Genomic DNA, 16,976 nt, shown 5'->3' with positions numbered 1-16,976 from the left:
TGGGATGGGGTGAAACTACAGACATGAAGATCAGTTAGCAGTCTATTGCAGGAATCTAGGCAAAATAACTACTCACGGTGTCTGGTAATGGCAAGAACGAGTTTTAGTGAAATGTAATAGATAAAATTGGCAAGACTAATTTGGGGAGTTAGTAGGATGTGGAGTTAGAAATGAGGGGAGAGGTGTCTAAAATTGTCTGAAGGTTGAAGTTTAGCTATCTAGGTGGATGACATTACTTGAACTAGGATAAAAGACAAAGGAAGAAGGGGCCTGGAGGGTAGAGAAGGGCTGATTAGAGTAGAATCCTTCCTTGGAGAGGAGAAAAGGGATAGCCGGAGGGTTAGTTTTGAATGCATTGAGTCTGAGGAGTCTATGAGATACTCAAAATGTAAAGGGTGGGTGGAAGAAAAGGAACCCACAATAGACTAAGAAGTGTCAAACAAATTGGTGGATAGCTGTTTGAAAGACATTTCCAGGAGGGGGAGGTCACAGCCAGACACATCAAACAAAAGATTAGATACGGTTCAACGAGGGTGAATAAAGTTATAGTTAAAAAAAACTAACTTTCCAAAATGCTGATTGACTACAGGGAGTTCATTAGTTTTTCTCTCTATCTTTTAATTTGAGGAACAGAGCCAATTTTTTCATGTTATTCATCTTGAACAGCCTCATAGTGCCTTTCCATTCAGATTTTCTTCTTTTGTTCCCCCTACAGATTGATGATACTGGTGCTAGATACAGATGAAAGTTGTGCCATGCACTGAAAGGAAATTATTGCCTGTGAAGTTCTGGTTTCTAAAATGTCTGCCTGTAACACCTTTACTGAACACGTTTGGAAACCTGGTGAATGCAAGAACTGCTTTAAACCTAAAAGCTTGCACCAGCTTCCTCCAGACCCTGAGAAGACACCCATCACCCACGGCCATGTGAAAACTAATGCCAATCACAGTAACAACCACCGTATCAGGAACACTACAAATTTCCGGCCTCCTGTGGCTAAAAAACCCACTATAGCTGTGAAGCCCACTATGATGGTGGCAGATGGGCAAAGTATATGTGGTGAGCTTAGTGTCCAAGGACACTGTGAGAACGAACCTGTCATCATAGAAAGGAACCGAAACAGGACAGCCTTGAATCAGAAACCACTCAATAATAATAATAATAAAGATGATACTGAAGGAGTTAGCCATGTTTCTAAACCTTTTGGCAATAATGATAGTGCAAAGAAGGTATCAAATAATAATAATAATGGACTAACTGAAATGTTGAAGGAGATAGCAGGCTTGGATACTACCCCTCAGAGAAGAGTAAATGAAACCAATGCCAAAGAAATATTTTTAGGAAGAATAAATGACTGCTATAAACGATCATTGGAAAGAAAGCTTCCACCAAGTTGCATGATGGGTGGGATAAAGGATACTCAGGGCAAGCATGTTATTCTGAGTGGGAGCACAGAAGTGATCAGTAATGAAGGGGGCCGGTTCTGTTACCCAGAGTTTTCTAGTGGAGAGGAGACTGAGGAAGATGTACTTTTCAGTAACATGGAAGAAGAGCATGAAAGCTGGGATGAGAGTGATGAAGAACTGTTGGCCATGGAGATTCGAATGAGAGGGCAACCTCGCTTCGCTAATTTTAGGGCAAACACTTTGTCTCCTGTTCAATTCTATGTGGACAAAAAGTGGAATACTGTCCCTCTGCGAAATAAATCTCTGCAGAGAATCTGTGCTGTAGACTATGATGACAGTTATGATGAAATCCTGAATGGTTATGAAGAGAATTCTGTGGTCTCCTATGGACCAGGAAGCATTCAGAGCATGATGTCATCTGACTCCACTTCACCAGATTCTTCTTTAACAGAAGAATCATGTTCTGAGACAGCCAGTAGTTTATCTCAGAAGATATGTAATGGGGGAATATCTCCTGATACCACAGGAGATTCTAAGGATATGAAGGAAAGTGAGCCCAGTTATGAAAGCCTCTCTGGTTACAATCAAGAGAAGGATTCATCACAAGCATCCAAAAGTACAGTAAAAGTTGCAGAGACACACAAAGCAGTCCTTGCTCTCCGATTAGAAGAGAAAGATGGCAAGATTGCTGTACAAACTGAGAAGCAAGAAAGTAAAGCCTCTACAGATATTGCTGGGCAAGCAGTAATCATAAACCTCATTCCTGTACAAGAGCAAGCAAAGCCCTACCGCGTAGTAAATCTTGAACAGCCATTGTGCAGGCCATATACTGTTGTAGACGTGTCAGCAGCCATGGCCAGTGAGCACCTAGAGGACCCTGTTAACAGCTCCAAGACGAAAAGCTCTTCTTCTACTCCAAACTCTCCAGTTACATCACCTATATCAAAATCAGGACGAATAAGTGCCCATTTCAAAAAATCCAGTGCAATTCGATACCAGGAAGTATGGACTTCCAGTACCAGTCCACGACAAAAGATACCTAAGATAGAATTAATTAGTGGTGGAACTGGACCAAATGTCCCTCCAAGGAAAAACTGTCACAAATCAGCACCTACTTCACCCATAGCTACAAATGTTTCCTCCAAAACCATCCCTGTTAAGTCACCTAATTTGTCTGAAATAAAATTTAATAGTTATAACAATGCTGGTATGCCTCCTTTTCCAATTATCATTCATGATGAGCCAACTTATGCTCGGAGTTCCAAAAATGCTATCAAAGTTCCCATTGTAATCAATCCAAATGCATATGACAATCTAGCCATTTATAAAAGTTTCCTTGGAACAAGTGGAGAACTTTCAGTAAAGGAAAAAACCACAAGTATGATAAGCCATACTTATGAAGAAATAGAAACTGCAAGCAAAGTGTCTGATGACATCACTAGCAACCCCACTGATTGTCCCCAAGCTAAAGGATTTTCAGATAGCACAGAATGTAAAAGGGGCTCAGTGGCTCAGAAGGTCCAGGAGTTTAACAGCTGTCTTAACAGAGGCCAGTCTTCACCACAGAGAAGCAGTAGTTCCAGCCACAGCTCCCCAACCAAGATCCAGAGAACCACTCAAGAACCTATTGCCAGAACAGAAGGCACTCAGGAGTCTCAGCTGGTGGGCAGTGGCAGCAGCGGCAGGGAGAAAGCAAGTATAGTGCTGTCTCAGATTGTGGCTTCTATCCAACCCCCACAGACTCCTCCAGAAATGCCCCAGTCAGGCCTTAAAGCTTGCAGTGTGGAAGAGCTTTATGCAATTCCTCCAGATGTTGATGCTGCTAAAAGTACACCAGTTCGACCCAAATCTCTCTTTACATCTCAGTCCAGCGATGAGCATGAAGCACCTCAGACCACAGAAAATCTTATCACTAAAGTACAGAAAGATCTACTGGCAAAGCCAGACTCAGCGTCTCCCTCCAAATTAGTGATTAATCCCCAGAGTGAGCCATCACCTCCTTTTCCCCCACCACGCTCTACTTCCTCCCCTTACCATGCAAGTAACCTTTTGCAGAAGCATTTCACCAACTGGACCAAGCCAACCAGCCCTACCAGGTCAACGGAAGCTGAATCAGTTTTGCTCCCTGAAGGCAGCAGGCGGGCAGCTGATGCAAAACCTAAACGCTGGATATCATTTAAAAGCTTCTTCCGCCGCAGGAAAACAGATGAGGAGGATGACAAAGAGAAAGAACGAGAGAAAGGGAAACTGGTGGGCCTGGATGGCACAGTCATCCACATGCTGCCCCCTCCTCCAGTTCAGCGCCATCACTGGTTCACAGAGGCAAAAGGAGAGTCCAGTGAGAAGCCAGCCATCATCTTCATGTACAGGTGTGACCCTGCTGAAGGCCAGCTCAGCGTGGATCAGAGTAAGGCTGAAGCAGGCCAGTCAGCAGTTAAGGAGAAGGGTGGAACACCGGATGGGTTACTCCTGGACTCAGAGAAGAAGAAGAAAAGGAGTCATTCGCCGTCACAGGTTCCTAAAAAAATTCTCAGGTATGTAAAATAGACTAGCAGAATGTGGAAATTTTAAAGTGCTAATATTTTTATATCTTTAAGAGCCATTTTTGTTTGTAAGTAGCACTTAGTAGCCATCAATCTTTATAACTGTATTCCAAGGTTAGAATATTATTAACGTGTTCTTATTGCACTGAACAAGGTTTATATCCCTGGATCTTTAGCTAAAGTGGCCTGCTGCATTTGGTGAATACAGAGAGGCTTTAACTTAGAAAAGCAAATCTATAACACCTTAGTAGCAATAAATATATTGCTTTGAAATGCTGTGGTAGTGTGAGGAAGAAACAGGATTAAATGAATAAATGGTGGTACTGTTCTTTCCCTCACTGTAGAAGAAATAAAACTCTTGAAGCAATTATTTTTGGCTTTCACCAGATGTTATATCTCTATTTTTTTTTTTAAGGGAGCATTTGGTTTTTCATGGCTGTCTCTTTCTGTACTTCTTCCACGTGTTGTGGAAGGGAGGATGGCAAGCAATTCATAGTTATTTAACATGTAGGTGAAACAGGAGAAGTTGGTTATTGATTTTGAGACCCAAAGGCATAATCTTCAATTCAGCCAGACATTCTCTATATCAATTCTCTAGGCATTAGTTTTCTTTCATACTTTAATAACTGTTTAATTATCATACTCTGTCTAAGGCACATCCCAAATATTTATCTAAAATCCTTATAACAGCCCTACAAATTGGTTGTACTCTTCAGATGAGGAAACTAAACACCTGAGAAGTTAATAACTGCCCATATTCATACAGCTAGTAGTTGTCAGTCAGAATTCCAACCCTGATCTGTCTCACACTAAAGTTTGAATCTTTCTATAACGTTGCATTGTTAATGAACACAAGATCAAACAAAATTTTTATATTTTTACTTGTAATTATTCAAATAAACATTTATGTTTAGGAAACTTCAGTTTTTTCTTTCTCATTTATATTGTACGCAAAATTACTGAACTACCAATAAAAATAAGGAATAACTATACCACATTTGTAGTAAATGGATGATTTCCTTATATCCCCTGTCCTTTTTATTCTTTTTTTTTTTACAAGTTAGAAATAATTTTTATATATTGTCTAATAAGAATGGATGTACATGTCTGTGTATGGAAGTAGCCACAGTATAAAATATACTTCTTTTTTAATTGAATTTTTTGGGGTACAGGTTTCAAGTGTACAACTCCATAAAATCAAAGTTATGACCTTAGTATTCCATTCGTCTGATTCTGAGTTTTCCTCCCCTTTGACTTATAGTAAACCTTCTCTACCAGGTTTGATCTTCTTTCTGGCAAAGACAGCAACCTGATGATAGGGCAGTTTCTTTCACCAGCTTTTCTTTAGAAAAGTATAAATAAAAATGAAGTGAACAGTTAATGCCTTTGCTTTTTCTAGCAAAATGCTAGGAAGTTTTGTATATATTCTTTACTAAAATAAGCTTTTTATATATCTCTAAATAGTTGTCAAAATGCTAGCAAATTTTCTGTTTTCCTTAAATCCATATAATAGCAAAGCAAGTAAAATAGTGGTTATAAATGTATTTCTGGAAAGAGTAGTAATGTCATTGGTGGTTGAAAGTGGATGATAGAATGTTGTATTCTAGTAGTAATAAAATGCACATATTATGGGTTAGTGTTTCCTTAGAAAAGAAGCAATTTTAATGACACATCGTTGGAGTTACCTTTGAGGGAATGGCAGATAGTTCTTGCAGATCAATAAATGATTTTGCTCCTCATTAAGTATGTCTGTGGTATATTTATCTGCATCCTAGAAGACAGAGCCTGGGAATGATTTGGCCTCTTTCTATGGGATGAGACTGCATGCCACTGTATACTGTCTTGAGGGTGGTCCAGACCCTTGGCATAGCAGACCCCTTAGTATGCAGCTTATATTTTCACAGATTTGATTGTAAATGGGCCATATCAGTTCTTTATAGGTAACATCCATGAATCCAAATGATGCAATTGGTTTGCCCCATTGGTTCTCCAATTTAATCCTGTATCACAGTAACTGGAGGGCTGTTAAAACACAGATTGCTGGGCCCCACCCCAAGACTGAGTCATTAAGTCTGAGGTAGGTCCCTATAATTTGCATTTCTAGCAAGTTTTCAAGTGATGCTGATGCTGTTGGTCCTGGGGCCACACTTTTCGAACCACTGACTTCACCACCATTCTAAATATATGTGCTGTAGTCTAAGTAAAAGCAATTTTGAGGTATTAAGCTTTTGTTAGAGGCACATTGGAATTTTCACTTTTCATCATGTCTCAGACTAAGCAGAAAAAGTGGTATGAAATAGTTTCTTTTAACTATTTAAAAAGTTTAAAACATGAATAAGCATATTGAAAAATATATACTATTTGCCTTTACAATACCTCATTTACTTGAAGCAACTTTGAGAGGAAAAACATTACTGTCAAATTTCAACATTTGTGTTTCTTGCTTGATGGCAGTGTAACCATTACATCACCATCCCACGCCAGGAAACACTGCTGGAAGAAATGAAAATATAAGTTTTCCTGTACAATAAATGAAGATTCCAAATCCAAACTGTATATAAAGAATGAAAAGTACTCTACTGAAGGCCAGACCCTAGGCGCTCTTAAAGATGAGAGACTTTGTAGAGCCTTTCATTATGGGATTAGATTGTCACTAAGTTCATTTATTGACTCTTCAGTCAACATAAGTTGAATATTTTAACAGTGCCATGTATGTGTCATAAGGACAAATGGGGGAAAGATTATCACACTGCTGAAATATTGGGTGTGACTTTAGCTGTCCCGTCAGGTCCTTCCGTGTACAGTGGCTATAGTAATACTTATCACATATAATTATTTAGAGGATATAATGAGAAAACATGCAAAAGATTAGCACAGGGTCTGTCATATTGGGTGCTTTGAAATGTTAGTAGCCCCTCATAAGTGCTAAAACAGTGCATATGTAGAGTGGTATAGAAGCACAAAAAGCAGGGTGATGAAATCAGCTTAAAGAGGCATCTCAGAAATGAAATGCAAACCAGATATTAAAAGACAAATATCCCCTAGCTAGTTTTGCTCAGTGGTTAGAGCATCGGTCCACGGACTGAAGGGTCTCAGGTTCAGTTCCCATCAAGGGCACGTACCTCAGTTGCAGGCTTGATCCCTGGCCCCAGTTGGGGCATGTGTGGGAGGCAGCCAATCAATGTGTCTCTCTCACATTGATATTTCTCTCTCTCCCTTCCGCTCTCTGAAGAGCAATGGAAAAAATATCCTTGGGTGAGGATTAAAAAAAGAGAAAAGACAAATAGGATTCTGTCAGCTGGTTGGAAAACACATTGCAGACAAAAGAATAACATATGCAAGATCACAGAGATAATTATGGCAAACAGAAGCAGACAGGTGACTGGAAAAGAATAATGGATGTGGCCAGTTGGTTAGAGCTTCATCCCAATAAGCCAAAGTTGTGGATCCAATCTCTGGTGAGGGCACATACAACAGTCAGCCAATGAATACATAAATAATTGGAACAACAGATCCATCTCTCCGTGTGCCTCTCTCTCCCCGTTCCTCTCTCTCAAATCATTTTTTAAAAATTTTAAAAAAGAAAAATGAATATACCAGTGGTTCTTCAAATGTGGTCCATGAAAGGTCAAATAGTGACCCTACAAAATTTACCATTTGCATAATAATACTGAGACAAAACAGTGCGGGGAAAACTACTTATATTTTAGCACAAATCAAAGTCATGGCACCATATTGTACTAATAGCTTTTACAAAACCCCCTAACATTGGTTTCACTTCAGAATGTCCTTCATGAGGTTAATTTTATTCAATCTCAACCCTTGACTATATGTCTGTTTAAAAATTCTGTGATGAAATGGGAAGTACACATAGAGTACTTCTGCTGGGTACCAAAGTATAATAGCTTTCTTAAGGAAAAACACTTGTAAAATGGTTTGTTTCAAAATCTGAATTTCAAAGCCCCCTTTTTCGTAGACTACCTTGAAAGAACAAGTGGCAGACCAACTGTGGTTATTCACACTTGGGTGTTTGGCAGATATTTTCGTAAGGATGAAGATAGTGAGCCTATTACTTCAAGGGAAACAAATGAAAGTTCTCAATTAGTTTCTCCATTCTAATTTTTTGTCAATGATAAAATTAAAGCCTTTAGGTAAAAATAATAATTTTTTAAAAAAATATATCTTTATTGATTTCAGAGAGAAGAGAGGGGGAGAGAGAGAGAGAGAGAAACATCAATGATGAGAGAGTCATTGATCGAGCCCACAGCCCGGGCATATGCCCTGACAGGGAATCGAACCCTGATCGCCTGGATCCTAGGTCGACGCTCAACCACTGAACCACACCCGGCTGGGCAAAAATAAGAATTTTTGAAAACTTCTGTTTACCACTATGAATGACCTTGACAGCTTCCTAATACTTAAACATTTTTCTGATGTGATTGTTAGTGAGTGGTATTAGCAAAAAGATTGGTTAATATTATATAATGAAATGTGTCAACATTTGGAATGTCTGCACAACTCAGTGAACCAGTAATTTCCAAATGACCCATGAGTAAAAAGATCCATTGAAACTGCAAGTTAGACCAATGCATTTTAATGTAACTGAGTACAAAAAGTTCATTGATATGGTTTCAGATTCCACATTGCACATAATCTTTAAAGGACTACTACTTACCACGTTCTGGTATAGTACCAAGAGGAAAATCCACAATTATCTAAAAGGTCATTAATGTACTCTTCCCTTTTCTGCCTTACATATCTGGATGAGACCAGATTTTTTTCATATACTTTAACCAAAACCACATATCACAGCAGACTGCATGCAGAAACACATTTGAGGATTCAGCTGTCTTCTGGTAAGCCAGATACTAAAGAGATTTGAAAAAAATACTAAGTTAATATTTAAAGGATTTATTAGTTTTAAATGAATTAATAACTGTTTAAATTTTCTCAATTCTAATTGTGAATATAATAAATGTCAATAGATATAATTCACATAAACAAGAGCCCTTGCAGTTCTCAATAATTTTTAACAGTGTGTAAAGGCGTCCTGAGAAGAAAAAGTTTGAGAAGTGCTGAGACAGATTATGAAGAACCTTGCATGATGCATTGAAATGTGTTTGGCCTTTATCTTGCAGAAACTATTTATCTAGCAGAAACAATTTTTAAGAGGGAAAGGACTGTTGAGTTTTTATTTTTTAAATTATTGTATGGCAGTAGTATATGCATATATCCACAACCCAAGGCCATGGGCAATGGTGTGGAGAGGGACTGGGAAGGGGGGTGGGACGGGTGGAATGGGTCATTGGGGAGAAAAAGGGACATCTGTAATATCTTGAACAACAACAAAAAAATGGACTGGAAGCTGCATTTTGGTTCAAGAATGTATCCATAGTCATCATTTCTATCTGACTAGTCTGGATCAAGAGAAATTAATTTAGTGGTTCAGCTGGTTTGTGACTAGGTGGAAATTTCTCCACTAATGTTTTTAGAAGCACTACCTACCGAACCTGCAACTCTTTGGTGTCCATAGCATGGGGAATAATATTGCATATTGAACAAAATGCAAGCTTTGGAATCAGACAGACTAAAATTTGAATTCAAATTGTACCACTGGAAGTTGTGTGACTTTTTTAATTTTTATTTTTTTCAATTACGCTTTGTATTCAATACTGTTTTGCTTTAGTTTTAGGTTTAAAAAATAGTGGTTATGCCCAGCCGGGCTTGGCTTAGCGGTTGAGCGTTGACCTGGGATCCAGGCGATCGGGGTTCGATTCCCGGTCAGGGCACATGCCCGGGTTGCGGGCTCGATCCATGACTCTCTCATCATTGATGTTTCTGTCTCTCTCTCCCCCTCTCCTGTTCTCTCTCTGAAATCAATAAAGATATATTTAAAAAAAAATAGTGGTTAGACAATCTTATATTTCACAAAATGATCCATCCACTCCATATTTCAAGTACCCACCTAACACCGTATATAGTTACTACAATATTGACTATATTCTGCATGCTGTGCTTTACATCCATGTGACTATTTGGTAACTACCAATTTGTACTTCTTAATGCCTTTACCTTATCACCCAGCCCCCCAGCCTCACTCCACTCTGGCAACCATCAGTCCATTCTCTGTATCTATGAGTCTGTTTCTATTTTGTTTGTTTATTTTGTTGTTTAGAGTCTACATGTAAGTGAAGTCATATGGTGTTTGTCTTTCTCTGACTGACTTATTTCTCTTAGCATAATACCCTATAGGTTCATTCTTGTTGTCATAAATGTAAGATATTGTTCTTTTTTATGACCGAGTAATACTTCATTGTATATGTGTACCGCCACTTTTTTATCCACTTGCCTATTGGTGGGCACTTGTGTTGTTTTCAAATTTTGCCTATTGTAAATAACACTGCAGTGAACAAAGGGCTACATATATATTCTTTGCAATTATTGTCTTGAATTTCCTTGGATATATATCCACAAGTGGAATTACTGGGTCATGAGGCAGTTCCATTTTTAATTTTTTGAGAAACCTCTATGCTTTGTTCCATAATGGCTGCACTATTCTGCAATCCCACCAACAGTGCATGAGGTGTCACTTTCCTCCACATCCTCGACAACACTTGCTTACTAATTTATTGAGGATAGCCTATGTAACTTGTGTGAGGTGATATCTCATTGTGGTTTTAATTTGCATTTCTCTGGTGATTAATGACATTGTGCATCTTTTCATATGTCTGTTGACCATTTGTATGTCCTCTTTGAAGAAGTGCCTATTCAAAGGTCCTGTGCCCACTTTGAAATTGGATTGTGTTTTTTGTTTGTTTGTTTGTTTTGTTATTGAGTTGTCTGATTTTATAAATTTTGGATATTAACCCCTTATAGGATGTATCATTGGCAAATATCTTCTACCATTCAGGAGGTTGTCCTTTCTATTTGTTGATAGCTTCCTTGGCTGTGCAAAAACTTTTTAGTTTCATGTAGTCTTGTGTTTTTGTTTTTTTCTTTAGTTTCCCCTTGCCCAAGGATATATATATTAGAAAAAAATATATATATATTAGAAAAAAATATTCCTAAGAGAAATATCAAATATCTTACTGCTTATGTTTTCTTCTAGGAGTTTTATGGTTTTAGGTCTTACATTTAAGTCTTTAATCCATTTTGAGTTTATTCTTGTAAATGGTGTAAGAAGATAGTCTAGTTTCACATTTTTGCATGTACGTGTCCAATTTTCCCAATGCCATTTATTGAATACAATGTCTTTACCCCATTGTATATTCTTGCTTCCTTTGTAATAGATTAATTGACCATGTAGGTGTGGATTTATTTCTGGGCTCTCTATTCTTTTCCATTCATCTGTATGTCTGCTTTTATGCCCATTTCATGCTGTTTTGATTGCTGTAGCCTTGTATAGTTTACATCAGGTAGTGGTGATACCTCTAACGTTGTTCTTTTTTGTCTAGATTGCTGAGGCTATTCAGGGTCTTTTGTGGTTCCATTTAAATTTTTGGATTATTTGTTCCAGTTCTGTGAAAAACACTGTTGTTATTTTGATAGAGATTGCATGAAATCTATAGATTGCTTTAGGTAGTATGGACACTTCAACAGTGTTACCCATGAGTGCAGTATGTGCTTCCATTTATTTGGGTCTTCTTCAATTTCTTTCTTAGTGTTTCATAATTTGCCAAGTACACATCTTTTACCTGCATGGTTAAATTTATTTTTAGGTGTTTTTTGTTTCGTTTTGTTTTTATGAATTGTAAATGGGATTGTTTTCTTAATTCTCTTTCTGATAATTCATTATTGGTGTATAAAGTGCAATCAATTTTTGAATATGTATTTTGTATCCTGCTTTTTTACTGAATGTATTTATCAGTTTTAGTAGTTTTTTGTTGAAATTTTTAGGGTTCCTTATATAGTATCATGTTATTTGTAAATAATGACAATTTTACTTTTTCCTTTCCTATTTGAATGCTTTTTATTTCTTTTTCTCATCTGAATGTTGTGGCTAGGACCTCTGGGACTATGTTGAATAAAAGTGGCCAAAGTGGACATCCCTGCCTCTTCCTGATCTAAAGGAAAAGGCTTTTAGTTTTCCCCCCATTGAATATGATTTTAGCTGTGAGTTTTTCATATGTGGCCTATATTATATTGAGGTATGTATCCTCTACTCCCACTTTTCAGAGAGTTTTTATTATAAATGGGTGCTGGATTTTATGAAATGCTTTTTCTGCATTTATTGGTATGATCATACGATTTTTATCCCTCATTTTCTATAAGTGGGATATTGTGTGAATCAATTTGAGGATATTAAACCATTTGCATTTCAGGGATAAATCCCACTTGATCATGGTTATGTGATCTTTTTATAAGTATTGCTGAATTTGGTTTGCTAATATTTTGATGAGGACTTTTTCATCTATGTTCATCAGTGATACTGGCCTATCGTTTCCTTTCTTTGCAGTGTCTTTATCTCCTTTTGGAATCAGGATAATGCTGGCCTCATAAAATGAGCTTGAAAGTCTTCTCTTCTCTTGAATTTTTTGGAATAGTTTGAGAAGGATAAGTGTTAGTTGTTTTCTGCATGTTTGGTAAAAATTACCTTTGAAGCCATCCAGTCAAGGATGTTCTTTAAGGGGTAGAGTTTTTGGTTTACTGCTCTGATTTTGTTGCTTGTAATCGATTTGTTCAGGTTTTCTGTTTTTTTCTTGATACAGTCTTGGAAGATTATATATTTCTAGGAATTTATTTATTGCTTCCAGATTATCAAGGTTGTTGGTGCATATTTGTTCATAGTATTTTTTTTTTTTTTTGAAAATATGTTTTTATTGATTTCAGAGAGAGGAAGGGAGAGAGAAACAGCAATGATGAGAGAGAATCATCAATTGACTGCCTTCTGTGTGTGCCCTACTGTGGATCGAGCCCACAACCCAGGCATGTGCCCTGACTGGTAGTTGAACCATGACCTCCTGGTTCATGGGTCCTCCCTCAACCACTAAGCCACACCAGCTGGGTTGTTAATAGTATTTTCTTATAATCCTTTGTGTTTCTGTGGTGTCAGTTCTTAGTTCTTTTCTTTCATTTCTTATTTTATTTATCTTGGTCTCTCTTTTTTTCTTCATGAGTCTGGTTAAAGGTTTATCAGTCTTGCTTATCCTTTCAAAGAACAGCTCTTGGTTTCATTGATCTTTGGTATTGTTTTTTAGACCATTTTGTTTATTATGCTTTGAATTTTATTATTTCATTTTTAATCACTTTCGGCTTTGTTTGTTCTTTTTCTAGTTCCTTTTGGTATAAGGTTAGATTGTTTATTTGATATATTTCATCTTTCTTGAGGTAGGACTGTATTGCTATGAGTTTCCCTGTTAGGATTGCTTTTTCTCTGTCCCACAGGTTTTTGTTTGTTGTGTTTTCATTTTCATTTGTTTCAAGGTATGTTTTGATATCTTCCTTGATCTTATTGTTAACCCATTCATTGTTTAGTAACATGTTATTTAGCCTCCATGTCTTTGTGTGTTTTTCAATATTTCCTTGTGGTTGATTTTCAGTTTCATACCATATGGTCAGTGAAGATGCTTGATATGATTTTAGTCTTAAATTTACTGAGACTTGTTTTGTGTCCTAACGTGGTCAGTCCTAGAGTATATTTTATCTTCACTTTATCTGCTGCTTTGGGGTGAAATGCTCTGAAAAATACCGATTAAAACCATCTGATCTAGTGTGTCATTTAAAGGTGCCATTTCCCTGTTTATTTCCTTTCTGGAAGATCTATTTATTGCTGTCAGTGGGGTGTTAAAATCCCTACTATGACTGTATTACCATCCATTTCTCCCTTTATATTCATCAATATTTGCTTTATATATTTAGGTGCTCCTATGCTGGGTGCATACGTGTTTACAAGGGTCATAGCCTCTTGTTGGATTGATCCCTTTATCATTATATAGTGTCCTTCTTGGTCTCTTATTATAGCTTTTGTTTTGAAGTCTATTTTGTCAGTTATAAGTATTGCTACACCAGCATTTTTTTTCATTTGCATAAAATACCTTTTTCCATCCCTTTACATTCAGTCTGTGTGTATCTTTCGCTATGAGGTGGGTCTCTTGTAGACAGCATATATATGGGTCTTCTTTTTTTATCCATTCTACCTGTCTTTTAATTAGAGCATTTAAGCCATTTACATTTAAAATGATTATTAATAGGTACATATTTATTGCCATTTTATGCCTTTAATTATGTTCCTTTGTGTGCTTTTCTTATTCTTCTGAAAAAAAGTCCTTTAATATTTCTTGTAATACTGGTTTGGTGGTAACAACATTCTTTAGCTTTTTCTTGGCTGGGAAGCTCTTAATTTCTCTTTCAATTTTATATTATAGCCTTACTGGGTAAAGTAGTCTTGGTTGTAGGTCCTTGCTTTTCATCACTGTGAATATTTCATGCCAGTCCCTTCTGGCCTGAAATGTTTTTCTGTTGAGAAATCAGCTGACATTCTTAAGAGAGTGCCCTTGTAGGTAACTAACTATCTTTCTCTGCTGCTTTTCGGATTATCTCTTTGTCTTTAACCTTTGCCATTTTGATTATGATGTATCTTGGTATGGGCCTATTTGGGTTCATCTTGTTTGGAACTGTCTGTACTTTCTGGACTTGTGTGTCTTTTCCTTCACGAGGTTAGGGAAGTTTTTGTTATTATTTCTTCAAATAGATTCTTGATCTCTTTCTCTCTTTTCCTTCTGGTACTCTTATTATGAGGATGTTATCAAGCTCATGTTGTCCCAAAGGTCCCTTTAACTCTATCCTCATTTAACAAAAAAAAAAAAAAAAAAAAAGTGTTTTCTTTTTTGCTGCTCTGATTGGTATTTTTTTGTACCTTGTCTTCCAGATTGCTGCTTTGATCCTTTGCTTCAACCAACCTACTGTTTATTCCTTCTAATGTAATCATTGTAGCTGTTGTATGCTACATTTCTGACTGGTTCTTTTTTATGATTTTTGTGTCCTTATTCATGCTGTTGTAGTTCTCACTAAGTTTCTTGTAGTTCTCACCTGTTTTTTTCAGTATCCTTATAACCATTTTTGGAACTCTTTATTTGATAAATTGCTTGCCTTCATTTCATTTAGCTCTTTTTTTCTGGAGATTTCTCCTTTTGTTTTTTTTCCATCTGGGGCATGTTTCTTTGTCTCCCCATTTTGGCTGCCTCTTTGTGTTTGTTTCTATATATTAAGTAGGTCTGCTATAACTCCCAGTCTTGGTAAGGTGGCCTCATGTATTAGGTGTCCAGTGGGACCCAGTTGCACAGTGTTCTTGATCACCTGATCTGGGTGCTCTAGAAATGTTTCTCATATTGGTTATGTAGGCCCTCTTGTTGTAATTGAGTCTTTTTTGCTATTGGTTCACTCATGAATGGGGTTGGCCCTCAGGCTCTCTGACTGCGGATCGATCCTGACCACAGTTTAAGAACAGCTGTGCAGGTCCTGACAACCTGAAGCCGTATTTGCTTCAGCAGGTCCTGATGCCTGCTGAGATCTGCCTTTGGATATTGTGAACCTAATTTTGCCTTGCTCTGATGTTGTCTGAAGCTGGCCTCTGTGTGTGTTGGTGTTGGGGCCTCTTGGGAATGACTCTGGTGCAGGCCAATGTCAGGCACTATCTGTGACTGGCCCTGGGCAACCTTTTTGGAGCTACAAAGTGATCCATAGTTTGTGGCTGTCTCTGCCTGGCTTGAGTGTATGTGGGAAGGACCAAGAAGCACACCAAGGCTGGCTTTTATCAGTACTGGGCCTGGGGGTAGGTTGGTAAAAGTCCCTAGGCACCCAATGGTCCACCTGAGATCTTCCTCCAGCTTCCTCTGCCTGCTGGCTGCCTGATAGGCTCAATCACCGAAAGAGCTTCTGGCTGTACTGGAGTTATATGAGGTAGGTTCTCAGTGAGTTACCAGGTAGGGGCCAGTGGTGTGTTCTCCAGATTGATACAGGTTCAAATTCAGTTCCAGTGCCGGGTCTGAGGACACTTAGCAAATGTCCCAGGGTACACCAATTATAGGTGCCACCCACTGGTTGCTCGCCCACCTTTGTTGTGAGGTGGAGTATCAGGGAGTCATCAGGGTGACGTCAACAGTTTATAACACCCAAACAAACCAAGATTTGGTCATGTTCAGGGAAGGCTCTGTAATGGTTGGGAGTGTGAAGTAAATATGTCTCCTATCCTAGAGCCACACAACTCACTCTGTCCCAGATTTTGCCCAGAGTCTAATTTCATCAGGGCGCAGAACCACCAGGAGTCAGGAGGATGGGACTGCCGGTGGCCCAGAACATGAGGCTAGCAGATCTCCCATGATGGGGTGGCACCAGTTAGGTTCATGGGATATTGGTGGCACTGGCCCCTGCCCCATAGCCACACAACTCAGGCACTGATACCCCCTAAAGTCTGCCTAGATGTCTACACCCTGGCCCAGGTAGCTGACTCCTCAGCAGGGTACAAGCTTAGCAAGGTGGGGCTACCGAAGGTCTAGATTGTGGGGCTATTGCATTTCCCCAGGCTGATATCATATGGAGGGGAGTGCGCCACCCCAGATAGATGTCGTCTATGTTGTAGAAGAAGAGCTCAGGTCAGGAATCTTAGCAGCTGATCCTTCAGCGCTCTCCCCAGAGCCACAAACTCTAGTCTTTCCTCACAGGATTCTAGTCTGCTCCACCCTCCCTCTGCTGGAGCCTAGGGTGAGTGGCTGCAAATGAGATTCATGTACAGGCCCTTTAAGAGGATGCCTGTGTCTCTAGCAGACTCATGCCTGTCCCTGGCAGACAGAATCCCTGCTATTTTCACAGCCTGATAATATATGGACGCCTTTTCTCAGCTCTGATGCTCTGGGCTGGGGAGCCTGGCTTGGGGTTGAGACCCACACTTCTCAAGGGAAACATTTGTAGCTGAGATAGAGTCTCAGCTGCAGTCTCGATGTGGCCTCTTCTATAAATCCTGTGTTATAAGACTTCTCTTCAACTAGCCTTCAGTAGGTTATTCAGGTTGAATGTTCTATATTTTAGTTGT

General features: G+C 38.5%; 1 protein-coding gene across 6 annotated transcripts in view; it reads left to right on the top strand.

The window, feature by feature from the left end:
- Window positions 1–16,976, top strand: part of PEAK1 (pseudopodium enriched atypical kinase 1) — a 234,686-nt gene that overhangs the window by 123,790 nt on the left and 93,920 nt on the right. For all 6 annotated transcript variants that reach the window (XR_015715622.1, XM_016214197.2, XM_016214195.2 and 3 more), the window contains one exon: window positions 716–3,940. Coding sequence is in view for 5 of the 6 variants with exons in the window: in XM_016214197.2 (XP_016069683.2) it covers window positions 801–3,940 (3,140 nt within the window). In the remaining variant the exon portion in view is untranslated. The remainder of the gene's footprint in view (window positions 1–715; window positions 3,941–16,976) is intronic.

Source organism: Miniopterus natalensis, chromosome 1 (genome assembly GCF_054644295.1).
Source record: "Miniopterus natalensis isolate mMinNat1 chromosome 1, mMinNat1.hap1, whole genome shotgun sequence".
In the NCBI taxonomy this organism is placed as follows: Eukaryota; Metazoa; Chordata; class Mammalia; order Chiroptera; family Miniopteridae; genus Miniopterus; species Miniopterus natalensis.
Note: the sequence above shows the minus strand (reverse complement) of the source record. Positions and strands in the feature narration are given on the sequence as shown.